The 16,506-nt window shown below is 42.8% G+C and overlaps 1 protein-coding gene across 1 annotated transcript in view; it reads left to right on the forward strand.

The window, feature by feature from the left end:
* Positions 1-16,506, forward strand: part of ITGA5 (integrin subunit alpha 5) — an 89,357-nt gene that overhangs the window by 13,863 nt on the left and 58,988 nt on the right. Inside the window, exon 2 of the mRNA XM_039344744.1 lies at positions 10,702-10,835. Coding sequence (XP_039200678.1) covers positions 10,702-10,835 — 134 coding nt within the window. The remainder of the gene's footprint in view (positions 1-10,701; positions 10,836-16,506) is intronic.

Below are 16,506 nucleotides of genomic sequence, written 5' to 3' on the forward strand. Positions count from 1 at the left end.
ATTCCTGTATATCACAGCACCATTGTGTCCACAGGGGAAAAAAATGGGAGTTCTTTTTTTTTATTATTTGAAATATTTGTAGCCTGGCCATTAGGCTAAAGGATCTTGTTGGTGGGGGGTATCACAACAGTCACAATTGGGTTACAAAGCAAAGTAGAACACCAGGCAAAATGTGTAATAATTTAAAGGTAAATCAGGGCTTTTTGACAGAGAAGTGCTTTTGAAGGAAAAGGGGAGAGTTTGAGCATTGCAAGGGCATTGACCCTAGGTGCTCCAGCAGATGAAATGTATCTTTCTCTGAGATTGTGCTGCAGCTGCAAACATAATCCAGAAAAAGGCACACCCTTTGAAGTATCCTATTAATCCAAAGCATTGTCCAGCCTTAATAATAATTGTAATGACCCCGATTGAGAAACTTTAGGAAACAGAAGATTTTCTCTATGTGTGGAAGTATCCTAAAATTAACCCCCCCCCCAAATCTCATCTGTGGAGCCCTAAGTGAGAATAAATTCCATAATGAAATCAGCAAGGAGTCCCTGTGGATTTTACTCTGCTAGTTGGTGCAGACTTTAGTGGCTAGTGCTCATCTCTGTTTCAAGGCCACAGAGTCAGTGCTATCCAAAGACATTTCCACGGTCATGTGGCCAGCATGTCACGGAGTACTGTTACCTTCCCACCAAAGTGGTACCTATTTATCTAATCTCATTAGCGTGCTTTCAAATTTCTAGGTTAGCAGGAGCTGGGGCAAGGACAAGAGCTCACCCTGTTGCATGGTGCTTGGGTCTTGAACCTGGGCAAGCCCAACATCTTAACCACTGAGTCACCACACCGCCCAATGAAATCAGTGGCGGGTCAAAAGTGCCCCTGATACCTCCAAGAGAAGTTAGATACAAAGAGTGAGAATGAAGACACCTCCCCCACACCTGACAAGACCTAGATCAGAGATAGGCAGTCTTGGCTCTTTTATGACTCGTGGACTTCAATCCCAGAATTCCTGAGCCAGCCATGGCTGGCTCAGGAATTCTGGGAGTTGAAGTCCACGAATCATAAAAGAGCCAAGGTTGCCTACCCCTGACCTAGATAAACAGAGAGCATTTCCCCAAATCCTTTGCAAAATAAAGGTATATGTTGCTGAAAGTGTAATAGCAACCACTTTGGGGTTGTGTGTCACAAATCATACAATAGTGAAGCAACAGTTGGCTCCTTGCTGATTCTCCATGGGCACATGTTGGCTTTTCTCTTGAATATGGTTTCCATCCACCCGTACCCACCCATTGTGGCCATGTGGTTTCCATTCATGTCTTAACAAGGATGGAAGTCTTTAACAAGAATTGATTCAAGTAGTCTATTAAATGTAAGTTAACCTATCACAAATCATGTATATTGGCCTTGGTTGGAAGCAGTGCCCTGTGTATGGATGATACCAGTAAACAAGAGAAATGAATATAACAGGGTGTAAAGTTGTTACCTCTTGCTATACACAGGCAATGTATAATGAGCAGAAGTAGAAAGATGGGTATCCTGTGTTTTTAGGGGGACCACTATAATGTGGGAATGGGTTTGTGGATGTGGAACAAACTTCTTGAAAGTAGAAAGCTGAAACCCCAAAGCTTGGGTTTGATTTGGCATCGCTATCCCTGAAAATAAATTCATTGCTTTCCCACATCTTTCAAAAGTCCAGATAGAATACAGAATGTAAGATGATTGTGTGTCGGTTTTTGGAAGCAATTTTTCACAGTGAGTTAGATCATGAGATGATGGCTTATTCACTCAGAACACTGGTTCTGAAAGTATTGGAGTTTGGTTTTATTACCGCTTTCTTTGGTCTCCTAATTACTATGCATCGCTCACTGTTCCCATTTGAGACCGGGACACAGCCACTGTTTTTGTACCACTTCCTCTTAAATAAGATTCCTTTTACCGAGCTGGAACTGAATTGAGTGGCTTCCTCAGGAAGCAGGATTCTCAGCTAACCTCTCCAAAGCATCACCAGCATTGTAGTCCCAAAATTTCATGGAGATGCCAGTTTGGAGAAGGTTGATCATGTGAGCATAGCTTTGGGCCAAAACAGGTCCCAAGAAAAGTGGAAGATTATATAGCAAGTATATATAGCTACTCAGTGTTTCTCAACCTTGACAATTTTAAGGCATGTGGACTTCAACTCCCAGAATTCCACAGCCAGTATTGCTGGCTGTGGAATTCTGGGAGTTGAAGTCCACATGCCTTAAAATTGTCAAGGTTGAGAAACACTGATGCTAGATGGTCACTTCTGGATGACTAGCAACCACAATTAGCTGCTTTGGAAAGAGTGAGAAGTGGGGGGGGGCAAAGGTATGGTGGTGAGCACAAGGGAGTGTGCAGGATCAAGTAGATTAAAGAAGAGTGGATTAAAGAAAGAGGATTCTGTAGTTTGGTGGGGGAAACAGTGGCAAATGCTTCCATATTGTTACTAAGATAACTATATAGATTTGTTATGTGAAATCCCAGAGGGTCAAGCTTGGCTTAAGTAGACATTACTTTTCTAGTGTCATTTTTGGGCTCTTCAATACAGTTCCAGTGCCTTTCTTCCCTCAGAATGGAAACGGGCAGTATTAATTCTTTGCCATTGTGATTTTCAGCAATCACTTGGGTAAGCTCCAGAGGAAGCAGAGCTCATTCTTCCTGGAGTCATATGAAGTGGTGCACTTTTATTTGCCTCATACGTTTCTGTTGTGCCTCAGTGCCAAAGAATACAGGGGGGGTGGATAGAATTCCCCTTCACTCGTCTTTGTCCTCTGCAACACCTCTATATGATTAGTTATTGTTTCCTATTTTGCTTTGTCTATATTCTCCCCCCCCATATCTTAATAATAAGAAATCAGCTTAAGACAGAAGCCTTTGTTGTACAACAGATATTTTGCTGTGATTTGCAGCTGTTACTTGATGTTCAACTTTGGCTGTACAAGCAAAATAATCTTATGTTTAACATCAACATTTTAAATCATAGTTAATGCTGATATAATTCCTCTTTAAATCTTTAATGGTCTAAGTTATGTAAAGATTAAAGTGGTAATAATCGCTAGTCAACACTTTTAAATACCAGTGTATCAAAGAAATGTAACGTATTGTGTAGGTCTTATAACAATATAATAATAATACTTTTTTTTAAAGAGTAACTGAACATAGAGATGGTGATGATTGTTCAAATACCAGCCAGACATTTTATTGTCCGCAGAGTTAATTTTGTTTTATGGGTTGAACATTCCCCCAGTTCACCTGACAGTTTTTCTGATCACAGAAGCCTTTCCTCTTTGAAAGTAGAAGCAGAGTACATCTCTTCCAGAGGCAGGTCAAAGGACTGAGTCTTGTGTGGGCAGTGGATGGGATTAAGTTTTTCTCTATTTGAACTCCAAAGAGCTCAAAGGGAGTCCACATGTCTGAAGTGCCCCAAAGTAATAAAATGAATCTATAAACCAAGTACTATCTATGTTATGATAAAATATAAATTCCATAGAAGTTCATTGGCATACCAACCTAATGCTTCTCTTTGAAACCCCTCCTAGGCTAATATCTTCTGTTATTTCTAGAATATTGTATGTTCATATTTTTGCAGTAGAATTCAAAAGTGAAAGTACTATATAGCCAAAGAATGCCTCTCCATACAATATAATAAATAATAATAATAATAATAAAGTTGGAAGGGACCTTGGAGGTCATTTAGTCCAACCCCCTGCTCAGGCAGGAAACCCTATACCAGTGGTTCTCAACCTTTTTAATGCCGCGACCCCCAACCGGTCGTAAGTCGAGGACTACTCAACTGGTGCAGCACCGTTTGCAGAATGGGACTTTTGGCGGGCTCAGCAGGGCAGAGACAGCCTAGACAATTTCTATTGGCTTTCAAAAGCCAATAGAACAAAAGGGAGTAGCACAGCTAAGGAAAAGGGGGAAAAAATGGCGGACTGCGTTGTTTGGCGACCCCCGTGAAATGGTCGTTCGACCCCAAATGGGGTCCCGACCCACAGGTTGAGAACCACTGCCCTATACCATTTCAGACAAACGGCTGTCCAGTCTCTTCTTCAAAACTTCCAGTGTTGGAGCATTCACCACTTCTGGAGGCAGGTTGTTCCACTGATTAATTGTTCTAACTGTCAGGAAGTTTCTCCTTAGTTCTAAGTTGCTTCTCTCCTTGCTTAGTTTCCATCCGTTGCTTCTTGTCCTGCCTTCAGGGGCTTTGGAAAATAGCTTGACTCCCTCTTCTTTGTGGCAGCAGGGGACAAAGTATTGGACCCCAGTACAAAACAAACATAAAAGCAACATGGATCGTATTTGTGGGAACATTCTCTGTTCTTGCCAACTTGAGATTATATTCTACATAATCATCATGGTTTTGCATATAGTCTCATGTTTTGCCTGGGATGTAAAGGATCAGCAAACCAATCCTCTTAAGGCAGCCTTAAGGTTGTACAGCTTGTACGTCTTCCTGTTATGATTAGGAAGGCAACTTTTCTGTTGACAAGGTACATAGGAAACAGCGGTCTTTTTGCAATAGAGGAAGTGGACCTTCAGAAACCTTTGAATCTTTCTCTTGCATCGTGTCTGGAAAAAGAGAGAGCCCACACAGAGGCTGCTATGTTGTGTTAACTTATATGTTACTATGCAGCAGCAGTAGGCAACCTGGGCCACCTGCCCCACAACCCATTGATCATATGATGGGCAAACTGCAGGGACCTAGCTTCACCGGGATGAAGGAGTATGACCTAAGACCAAAATCATCTGTGGCTGGGGGAGGCATCAAAGGGATGAAAGGATCACCATGCCAACATGATGCAATATCCTCTGCCTTTTTCATGCACCATTGGCCATGCACGCAGGAAAGGGGTAGAGTTTGCGCCATAGCACTGCTTTTAGCATTTTAACGAAATCTGGGGTCTCTTATCAATGCCACTGTAAAGTTTCCTTTTTCCTCTGAGAAAGTAATCCTGTATCATTACATTCTTGTGGACCGAGGGAATGAAAATGCTGCCATTTTGTCCTCCTTTGCTTGGAGGTAAAAAGAGGTCCCACTTAGATCTGTGCAATACTTCAGGACCCCAAACAAAGATGCTTAGCATGTGGGCCACTCAAGTAGTATTTGTCTGTTCTTCCACAAAATCAAGTGTTTTCCAGAACACTGCAATCCTGGGGAAAGTTGCAGCTGATTGCAGGTAGGGGCTGTGCAAGCCTCCTTGGGTGTCCTAAAGCAGGGGTTCCCTACCTCCGGTCCATGGACCAGTACAGGGCTGCAGCCTGCCAGCCACTGGTCTGCACAAACAAGGAAAGCCCCATCCACAGGATGCAGACAGCACAGAAAACCACATCCCCTCTGGTCCACAGAAAAACCTCTCTCCACGTAACCGGTCCCTGGTGTCCAAAAGGTTGGGGACCTCTGTCCTAAAGGACTTTATGGTCTTCAAATTCAAAGTATTGCAGAGCTCTTGTAGAGCTCTTGTAGACGGCTCCTCCTGGACTACTCCCTGATCTCTATTTTATAAGCTCTTCTTGTGTGGAAGATTGTTCATGTCTGCAGTTGCTGGCAAGGGTCGCAGTTGCCAATGCTGCCCCCAGAAGTGACTGTCAGGAGCATGGAGCTACAGACTTCCCCCTTAGTTCAGGTTATGCAGGACAGGCAACCTGGTGCTTTCCCTAGAGGTAGCCATGTTTGATTGAAATTCCTGCTCATTTGCCATTTGGTTTCTCTTATCTAAGGAGTTGTAGTTTGAAAGACCTGCAAGTAGCTGCTTTGTTTCAAAAGGGCTTAGGTACTGATTTTCACCAAACGTGAGTCTTATAATGGGGACATTGGGAATTACAGTGTATGCAACATCTGGAGACCAGACTGAGAAAAATGGTAGATATTTCCTGATGCTCTTTAAGAGCCCAGCTAGATTATAGCCGAAGCCTATCCTTTAATTGAATGTCCTTCTTTCCCACAGCTTCTAAGCAGATGTCTGGGGGAAGCCTTCAGGTGCTGCCCTTTTCAGCTATTATTAACCTTAACCCAGAAATAGGTACTGAGAGGCATGGTTTCTAGCCATCATTTTGCAACAAGCTGTTCACAAAATAAAAGTGAGCCATTAATGCTACAGGTGAGCAAGAAATCAAATTCCCAAAGGGGAAGAGCAATGAGTATGATCTCTCCACTCCATCAAAGGTGATATGAAAAGTAATAACCATCTCCAGCTGTGTTGGGATTAGAAGTCTTGAAAAGTAAGAGTGCTAGTTGGGAATTTGGAATATCGTTCTTCTGTCTTAAGGGCCATCCTGCTAGGGAAAAGCGGTGTAAATGTTATAATCCAGAAGAGTAAAATCTCCTGGAATCCAGCTGCTGCAGAAACTTTCCTATATTTGGTTCTCATGTGATAATGTCAATAACCTTTTTCCTTTGCATCAAGCTTACTGAGATGCATGGTTGACTTTCTGTTGTGTGCATACAGTTTTCTCTGCTCTGCTGTGCTCTTCTGTCACACCAGAGTAGTTTATATGAAGGAAGACCTTTGTTCCTCAGTGCTGGTGTTACCTCTTGACCCTCAGCTGTTCTGTGTAGTGTGCACCTGCATGCCCAGCTGGAACCAAAGAGGGGAGAGTGGATGAATTCTGATGTCTCCACTGCCTGTCTTGGTGCCAAGAAGATTAGCTGGGAGAGGAATCCGGGCTCAGCAAACAGAGAGTAGATAAAGACCTCAAACATGACAGGCTGTAATGTTTACTTACAGGAAGGTTAATAGAGAGTCTGGTTGATGCATTGGATAGGGGGGGGGGGAATCAAGCCTGCCTTTGGATCCCATTCTCAATGCTCTGAAGTATAACCAAACTCCTAAATGCTGAATTTAAATCTTAACTTCTACTTTGATAATTTGCAAGAGCTCAGACTTGTGATATCTTATCTAGAAGAGCATGCTTCATTATCTCACTTCCCCTCCCGGATCTTGTACTTTAATTATTAATATAGATTGCAAGTCCAAACATGATTTTTCTTCCGTGTTACTGTAATCCTTTATTAAGAAAGGTTTTCTTAAAAGTGATTTACGGTAGCGCACAGCCTTTAGCGGCATTCTAATTCATTATTCATTAATAACGAATAAAAAGCAATTTTGCATTCTGTGGGAAAGAATTCCTTTGTTGTTGTCCTACCCTTAGCACTGTTGGGAGAGGTGGCACTCCTGCTACACTCCGGATTGTGATAAATGAGAGATTCTCCACCCAGGCTCAATCCAGATCAGAGATACTGCTTGTGCTATTCAATGGCAGAAGGTCTTGGCTCCTGAGATCTGGTTCAGTCTGGTGGTTCTGCCTAAGAGTCAAACTCCATAGCACTTCTCCAAGATGTTAATGTTTGCAATGCCAATTACAGAAGACATCAAACTCCATTTAGGAATCCTGCAGAACGTTTGCATCCAAGTCCCTTTGTTCACGTTTTGTGAACCCTGCTACATTGATTTTGAGCTGGAAAGAGTGTACTACATGGAGATAGATACATGGCAATGGTTGGGAACTAATCAGGGAGAGAAGCAAGCTAGAACTGGATTTTCCTAACAGTGAGAACAAGGCATCGGTGAAACAACTTCCCTCCAGAAGTGGTGAATGCTCCAACACTGGAAGTTTTTAAGAAGGGACTGGACAGCCATTTGTCTGAAATGGTGTAGGATTTCCTGCCTGAGCAGGGGGTTGGACTAGATGACCTCCCAGGTCCCTTCCAACTCTGTTACTCTTAGGTTTGACTTGCCCTGTGGGTAAAGCTATGCTTGATATCATTGATAAGTGTTGCTCTAGGCTGCGAAACTAATTTTGTAGGGGGAATTTGCTCCTCTTTTTCGGTTTCCGCTTTTCATCCCAGTTTCTCTTCATCCTAGATTTATAATTCTTCAGGTTCTCAGAGGTACGAGGTTTTCTGTCAAAGTTTGAAGACAGGCTGGGAATCTTTGCACATTTCTCCCAATTACGCCTGCCTTGGCTAGTATTCGGCCGCCGTCTCCCCCGCAGAGATTGAAATGGGAGACGGTTTGGAGCTCCCACAGATCCGCTTTAGCATCAAATGCATCTGGCAGGTTTACAGGAAGGAGCCTGCTGAGGCAGAGATTCTCCTTACTATTCTGCCTGTCCTCTCTGCTTTCCTACTGTGGGACTTCCTCGGCCACTATGCAGTATTTTAAGCTCTTTCCCAGGCCTTGTGGGCCCCAAGAGGGGTGGATTCGCTGCTTGCTTGCAGCTGCTGAACCATACACCTGACTGCCTGCACAAGGATCCTTTGTCCTGCACCAGGGAATTTTACGGAGGGGGGGGGGATGTGAGTAGGGGGTGGAGAGGGTAGTTTGAAGGGAAATAGGGAGGTAGTCAAGAGTTGGGGAGCCAATAAGGAGAAGAAGCCTGGAGTGAATGTGCCTCCATTTTACACAACCTGTTCCTCACATACAGTCCAAAGATACTAACCAATCTGCAGGTATTCTAAAAGAAAGGGACCCATCTGTCAGTTCTCACCTAGGGGAAGGTGCATTGCAAGAGGTAAGAGGGAGGGCAAAGAGTCTCCCTGGGGAGCTGTACACTGATAACACTGCATGGATTGAATAGTCGCGAGGCCTCCTGAGGCCTCTTGTTTGCAAACCGGAGCAGAGATCGTAACACCATCACACAAAAACAATTCCTTGGCAGAAGGTCTGATGCTTAGAATGGCTTCAGTTCAGTTTAGATGCAGGGTTAGAGATGTGGCTTCACTTAGGAGCAGTGCTTTTTTTGTAAAAAAAAAAAAAAAAAAAAGGTGCTGGAACTCACACACGTTATATAACCCGCCTTGCCTACCCTATAAGGTTCCATCCAAAAAAGGTGCCGGAACTCCATTCTGAGTGTCCTATGACAAAAAAAGGCCTGTTTAGGAATTACAATTAAACTGGAAGGTAAGTCACTTTAGCCCATAAAGCCCTTCCCTATTTGAAAGGGATTGGGATTAGGAGTCAGTAAGGTATTGAGAGAAAGGACTCCATCTGGTCTGCCTTGAATTGCCCCTTGAAGAATGTGATCTATGCCACTGGTTCCCAGTTTGTTGCCTCATTAGATGATGTCCAGAATTCCTATCTTGACTTCCTCAAGGATGACCCATTGGGCGCTATCTTTCTTTTTGCTTATTCCTCAGATTTTTTTTATCCCTTGTTGGGAAAAAGGGGGGGAGATCATTAAATGAGGGATATTGGTCAGATCATACAAGGGGTGACTGGCTATCAAATTGCCAAGGGACGGGAAATGGAGTGCTGCTTGTGTCATGGTTCCGACAGATGAAACTCTTCAAAGAACTTCGAGGCATTGTTTACCTTAAAGAATCTTTATTCAAGTTGCATGGCATCGGCAGTACATGGTCGAAGACAAAATCTGAATTCCCCTCCCCTGAGCACATAGTATCAAAGCACAATTCCCTCCTCCAATTAACAGTCATAAATCACATTCTCCAATTAGTTTGAATTGCAGGCTTTCCCTCCTGATCTCTAACCTGCCAATTCTTATCATCTCTTATTTCAAGCTCTGAATTCACACACTAGTACAATATTGTTATGTCTAACTAACTCCCACCACATTCCATCTCCTCCCACAGCATCATCTAATTCTAAGAGTAAAGCATAAGAAAGAAAAAGGCTGCATCTTCATATGTTGTCAAAGCAAGAGCATCCAATGTTAGCAGCATTGACAGCTTGCTTTCATTCCTCTGCATTGTTCAGCAGATGCTCAGGCCAGATCCTGACCAAGCTGTTGTAGGAGGCAAGTTGTCCTAATCTAATTTTCTGTTCCAAGGCTCAAGCTTCCATAAAAAAAAATGTTCATTCCAGTTCAAAACTACCATGCATTCTTAATTCAAAGTGAACTTGACCCATTTTTGTTTGTAGCTGCTTCTGATTTTGCAAAGCTTGGGAAAAAGTTACGCATTAATCAGAGTACTAAACTAGGCATTACTTTTCTAGCTTTAAGCCCAGATTTGTTATCAGGTGGATTAGAAAAATTTTCTGCACATTTAAGTGAAAACCATAATACGGCCTAAACAAAAATTTGTTATACTGGGGTAGTGAGGAATAGCTATCTGAAGGACAAGAGTCCTGATCACAGGCTGAATTTCTTTTCTTAGTTTCTATTGTCTTTTGTGGTCAACCAAATCCCGTGGTTTTAAAAATATCACTCTCAAAGATGCATATTTATTTGTATTCACTTATTTCAGTTATTGTCACCTTTTCCCTAATAATGACTATGGGGGGGGAGGGAGGAAGAACCACTAGAAATGCAGCCAAAAGAAAGCTATTGAGACACAAAAGGATATGACATTTTTAGCCTCTCACCTTTTACTTTAAAGAGGAAGGGATTTAAAGGGATATAGGTGAGTTGTCTGAAAACACTGTTTTATTCTCCAGGAGAGGTGTGCACCAAAAAATAGCCTATTATTTTCTTCATGTTGCTTAGCATCTACAGTCTACAGCTACCAGTTCCATTTTGCCTAATGGTTGGGCTGGGCATAATTGGCGCCATTCAGCCTGTGGTCCCCGGTACTCTGCACTGGCATGTACAGAAGACTTAACATTGTCAGTTTCAGATGAGTTTGTTGGTAACAAGCTTGTAAGAAAAAGCAGCTGGAGAAGAGTTTTGCTTTGCTTTTACTATAGTGAATTTCTGGCTTGGTCTCCTATACTTATTCCTGTCTCTTTTTTCTTTCAGTGGCAGCATCCTTGTTGGGGCACCCAAGGCTGAAACAGGCCAGCCAGAAATTACGCAAGGAGGTGCGGTTTTCTATTGTCCCTGGCATCTTGGCAACAACAGCTGCACAACCATTGAATTTGATAGCAGCAAAGGTAAGCTGGGTCGATCTCGGGGAAGGCTAGCTACCTGCCTGTTCTTCCTTCTGAGTTTGCAGCTGAATATCCTAGAGCAGTGGTTCTCAACCTCTGGGTCAGGACCCCATTTGGGGTCGAACGACCATTTCACGGGGGTCACCAAACAAGGCTGTCCGCCATTTTTCCCCCTTTTCTTTGGCCATGTCCCTGGCACCCGGTGATGTATAAGTGGTTGGGGGTCACCACAACATGGGGAACTATATTATGGGGTCGCGGCATTGGAAAGGTTGAGAACCACTGTCCTAGACCCTGATGTAATTCACACTCCACCCAGACTCATTTTCTTCCTTTTGCTGTCTTAGATCTTATTTATCCGTGTGGTTTTCCTACATCAACAGATTTTGCTGAACTAAATATTCAGGCATCCTGAGCCAATAGTGAGGGATGCCAGGAATTGTAGTTTAGCAAGCCCCTGGCTTATCTTCAGAGCACTTTTGTGTATTTCTAGGGGAATAGCCTTGTAAAGCTTGGCCATATAGGTTGGTTGAGAAAACCAAACAAATATTTGGAAATCTGTCATTTCTAGCCACCTTTTACTGCTACTCTCTCTAATCTGGAATGAAGCCCCTAGCAAGTCTGCCAGCAATGTAGACTTACAATATAATTGGATACCAATGTTGACTGCCGAGCCTATTAATCCTGGCACTCAGCATTCATTGTCATTTATAAGCTGTAGGCCTTATTTCTCTATCACTGATTATCTGAGTAAAGTTTTTGTTCAGTTTGATATTGCAAGCATCAATTGGTCTAACGTTGGCCTAGGACTCCCCTTCCTAGGCATTTCTGGCTGGGGGAAAGTGTGCAAGGAATTTGGTCCATGGTAAGATCTCAGTGAAATTTTGGGTGTTCAGCTATAATTGAGTCTGCCAGATTTGCTAAGTAAGTATTAGATGAAAATCCACAAAGGTGTCAGTCTGTCCCAACCTCATGCTCCTTCTGAACAGAACAGAATAGAATAACAGAGTTGGAAGGGACCTTAGAGGTCTTCTAGTCCAACCCCCTGCTCAGGCAGGAAACTTATACCATTTCAGACAAATGGTTGTCCAATCTCTTGTTAAAAACTTCCAGTGTTAGAGCACCCACAAATTGTTCCACTGGTTAATTGTTCTAACTGTCAGGAAATTTCTTCTTAGCTCTAGCTTGCTTCTCTCCTTGTTTAGTTTCCATCCGTTGCTTCTCCAAAGCCCTCAGGTACTTTGGAGAATAGTCTAACTCCCTCTTCTTTGTGGCAGCCCCTGAGATATTGGAACACTGCTATCATGTCACTCCTGTTCCTTCTCTTCATTAAACTAGACGTACCCAATTCCATCAACCTTCCCTTATATGTTTTAGCCTCCAGTCCCCTGTCATCTTTGTTGCTTTTCTCTGTACTCTTTCTAGAGTCTCAGCATCTTTTTTACATCCAAAACTGGATGCAGTATTCGTAGTGTGGCCTTACCAAGGCATTGTAAAGTGATATTAACACTTCCCGTGATCTTGATTCTATCCCTCTGTTAATGCAACCTAGGACTGTGTTGGCTTTTTTAACAGCTGCAACACACTGCTGGCTCATTTGAATGCAACTCCCAGCACATCTCCAGCTACAAATCTAGTGCAGTACATTTGGAAGGCAACAAGCCGGTGGTGGCTGCTCTCAATTCTTTTTTCTGTCTCAGCTGATCGAACTATCACTTGCAAACAGGAAGTTCAGAGTGCTACAACTCTTCTTGCCTACCTGTGGTTACTAAGCAGCAAAGGACTGCCCTTTTCGTTCCTAGGGAGCTTAATGTAATAAAGCAACAATAGCTACTAATTGGGTCCTACTAAGTTCAGAAGGAAATGAGTATTATTGAATGTCGGGATCCTGATTTTTTGCCCTAACTGACTTTACTGCCCTAAGCAGGAGATAAATGGGGTAGAACTGTCAAGGAGGGGGATCAGGTTCATATTTTTACATAAGGATTCTGCCTTATTGTTCAAAACCAAGAAATAAGAAAAGAGAGTTTTATGCTCCTTGTTTGTGCTGATGCTAAAAACATAAGAGGATGCAAATAGTCCTCGACTTATGACTGTTAGTTTAACAATGCTTCAAAGTTTTGACTGTCTCACACACACACCCTTGTAATCATGTGATTGCAATTTGGGCATTGGCAACTGGCTCCCATTTACAACGGTTGCAACATCTTGTGGTCATGTGTTTGTGATTTGTAACTTTTCTTACCAGCTTCCGACAACCAAAGTCAGTTGGGGAAGCTGGATTCACTTAACAGCCGTGTGATTCGTTTAATGATCACAGTGATTCGCTTAACAGCAATAATAAAAATGGTTGTAAAATCTGCTCCAATCACGCGATGACTCACTTTATGGCCATACTGATTCACAAGGGAAACTCTGAGCCCAAATGTGATCATAAGTTGAGGACTACCTATATTACCCTACTATTTAGCCCGGATGCTGTCATTCTTCAAAGATTTCTTTGGGATGGGAAGAAATTATTTTAGGGGCCTGAAATTTGAATATTTCAGGGACTGATCTAAATCTGATGTATAGTCTTATGTTTATAGATGCGTAGATTGGTGGATAGAATAACTTTATAAATTTATAGATGTATAGACTGGTTTATAAATCTATAAACCTATAGATTTATAGTCTGAAATCTATAAATCAATAGATTAATATCCTGGCTTTCCTTCAGGAGTTCAAGGTGGCATGCCTTATCATTTCTCCTCACACATTCCTCACAACAAGAACTCTCTGAGGTAGGTTGGGCTGAGAGAAGCTTCTGTGGCTCAGGATAGAGTTGAACCTGGGCCTTCCTAATGCTAGCCCAATACCTTGATCTCAACACCATTTTGCCTCTCAAATGCAGCATTTCTCAACCTCAGCCACTTTTAACACGCACGAACTTCAACTCCCAGAATTCATGCTGGACCCTGCAGAATTCTTTGGGGTTAAAGTCCACGCCTCTTAAAGTTGTTGAGATTGAGAAAACCTTTTCTAACGGATGTCAGGTCAATTTTAGGACCAAGGATAGCACACACCTACAATCTCTGAAAAGGCAGATTAGTGCAGTGTAATATTGAGCCTGAAAAGGCTGGCATTCATAAAAGTTCTTCTTGTCTGCCAATAGAATAGAATAGAGCTGGAAGGGATCTTGGAGGTCTTCTAGTCCAGCCCCCCATTTAAGCAAGAGAACCTATGTATACCATCTCAGACAGGTGATTGTCTAGTCCCTTCTAGTCTTCTAGTCTAGTCTCTAGTGATGGGGTGCCCATGATTTCTGGGGGTAAGCTGTTCCACTGGTTGATTGTCCTCACTGTCAGGAAGTTTCTCCTTAAATCCAGGTTGCTTCTCTCCTTGATCAGTTTCCAACCTTTGTTTCTTGTCCTTCCCTCTGGTGCTCTGGTGAATAACTTGGCCCCCTCTGCCTTGTAGCAGACCCTCAGATACTAAAAGACTGCTATCATGTCTCCCCTATTTCTTCTTTTCTTTAGACTAGCCAAATCCAAGTCCCACAGCTGTTCTTTGTATGTTTTAGCCTCTAGGCCTTTGATCATCTTAGTTGCTCTTCTCCGAATTTTTTCTAAACTCTCAACATCTTTTTTGTGATATGGTGACCAAAATTGGCTGCACTATTCCAGGTGTGGTCTTACTAGGGCTTTGTAAAGCGGTACTAGTACTTTGTGCGATCTTGATTCTGTGCCTCTGTTTATACAACCCAGGATTGTATTAGCTTTTTTGGTTGCTGCTGCACACTGCTGGCTCATAGTCAAGTGATCGTCCATAGGATTCCAAGGTCCCTCTCACAGTTACTGTTTTTAAGCCAGGTCATGCCCAATCTGTATTTGTGCCTTTGGTTTTTCCTGCCTAAGTGTAGAACTTTGCTTTTCTCCACATTGAAACTGATTTTGTTGGATAGGGCCCATTGTTTGAGTTTGTCGAGATCTTTTTCTATCCTGAGTTTGTCTTCTGGAGTTTTGGCTATTCCTGACAGTTTGGTGTCATCTGCAAATTTGATGAGTTCCCCTTCAATTCTCTCATCTAAGTCACTTATGAAGATGTTGAAGAGTACTGGGCCTAAGATGGAATCTTGTGGTACCCCACTGCTTACTTCTCTCCATGTAGTGCTGTTGAGAACTACTCATTGAGTGCGATTTGTCAGCCAGCTACAGATCCATCTGGTGGTGATGTTTTCTATTCCACTTTTTTCTAGCTTGTCAATTAGTAGTTTGTAGTCTACTTTGTCAAATGTCAAATAGGTGAAGCTGCTTTATTTGCGCCAAATCCCATTTTGCTTATTGCTGCCGACTGGCATAGACTTTAGGATGTTATAGCTCTGTCTCAGGAAGCCAAAGACCGAACTGGGAGTCCAAATAGTTGCCCTGCAGAATCACGGCCCCTTCCCATAGTTGAGATAATTAGGCTCATCCTTTTCTTTCAGGCCCACCTTAAAGGGGTGTTGTAAGGATGAAATGGGAAAGGGGAGGATCAGTGTGCCACTCTGAGCTCAGGTTAAACATAGAACATACGTAAGTTACAGGGCTGGGCAGTCCTTTGGATTTGAAGGCACAACATTTGGTGCAGATGTGAGCTGCTGGCGGCTCCTTGAAATAACAGTGTCTTCACCAAATCCCACTGCAGCTGTGGAAAGCAGCCACCTGATCCCTGGAAAAGATGCAGCTGCTTTGCAGAGTTGTCGAGGGATGCTAGCTGAGCGCACTCCAAACAATCATTTTCTTTTTGAATCCCAAATGCTGCATAGTGCTAGGAATAAAATAAGTGCTGAGATTGTGCTCTGCCAGTGGCCTGTTTTTAATTTACACATGCTGAGACTTGCATATTGTAGCCCCTGATATATTCTGTGTAGCAGAAGAATTCTAGATGCCTCAAGCATGCACATGTGCGTGTGCGCTCACACACACAGACACACACTTGTGCACACTTGAAAAGTCTGGACCTTTGGCTGCCTGAATTGGCACTGGATTTCTCTGCCTTGGCATTGTAGCCTTAATGTGGACAGTCCCTGATGGAAATGGGCCAGAAATACAGAGATCAGATTTCAGCCAGACAGCAGAACCAGATCGCTGCCTTGGGAAGCAAATGTAATCTGATCTTGGGGAACTGGGCTGCTGGTAATATCTAGGCACCCCTCTATGTTGGAAGCAGGCCTCCATTTTTATTATATCAACTACTGTTCACAGTGTTGGAAGCAGGCCTTTTATTTATGTAGACTGATGTAACTGTGGCAGAATCACCAAGTGTGAGGGAAGAAAAAAACAATAGAAGCTGAATAATTGGATTCTGGAATGGGTAGATATCAGTACAATAAGGCTGGCTTAAAAAAATGAAGTTTAAGGAATTTCCCCTCCATGGTGTTTGCCCTCTTGAAGAGCATTTCCTTGAAACTGGGAAGAATTTGACTTCATTAGCCTTATGGAAAGCCTTTAAAAAACCTCCCTTTTCCTCCATCTGCCTTGGGCAGGATGTTACGTGAGCAGGACCTGCGTGGTTTGAATAATAACATTATCTTTAGTGGGCTCTGGCACATTGTATACTGTATATTTGTTTGCTGGTTTCTTTGCAGACTGTAAAGTACTGTTAACTGGCCATATTGATTGTTTAAATAAATAAAATCCTGAGAATGAATGAG

Source organism: Crotalus tigris, unplaced genomic scaffold (assembly GCF_016545835.1).
Source record: "Crotalus tigris isolate CLP2741 ecotype Arizona unplaced genomic scaffold, ASM1654583v1 scf7180000017937.1871474, whole genome shotgun sequence".
Lineage (NCBI taxonomy): Eukaryota > Metazoa > Chordata > Lepidosauria > Squamata > Viperidae > Crotalus > Crotalus tigris.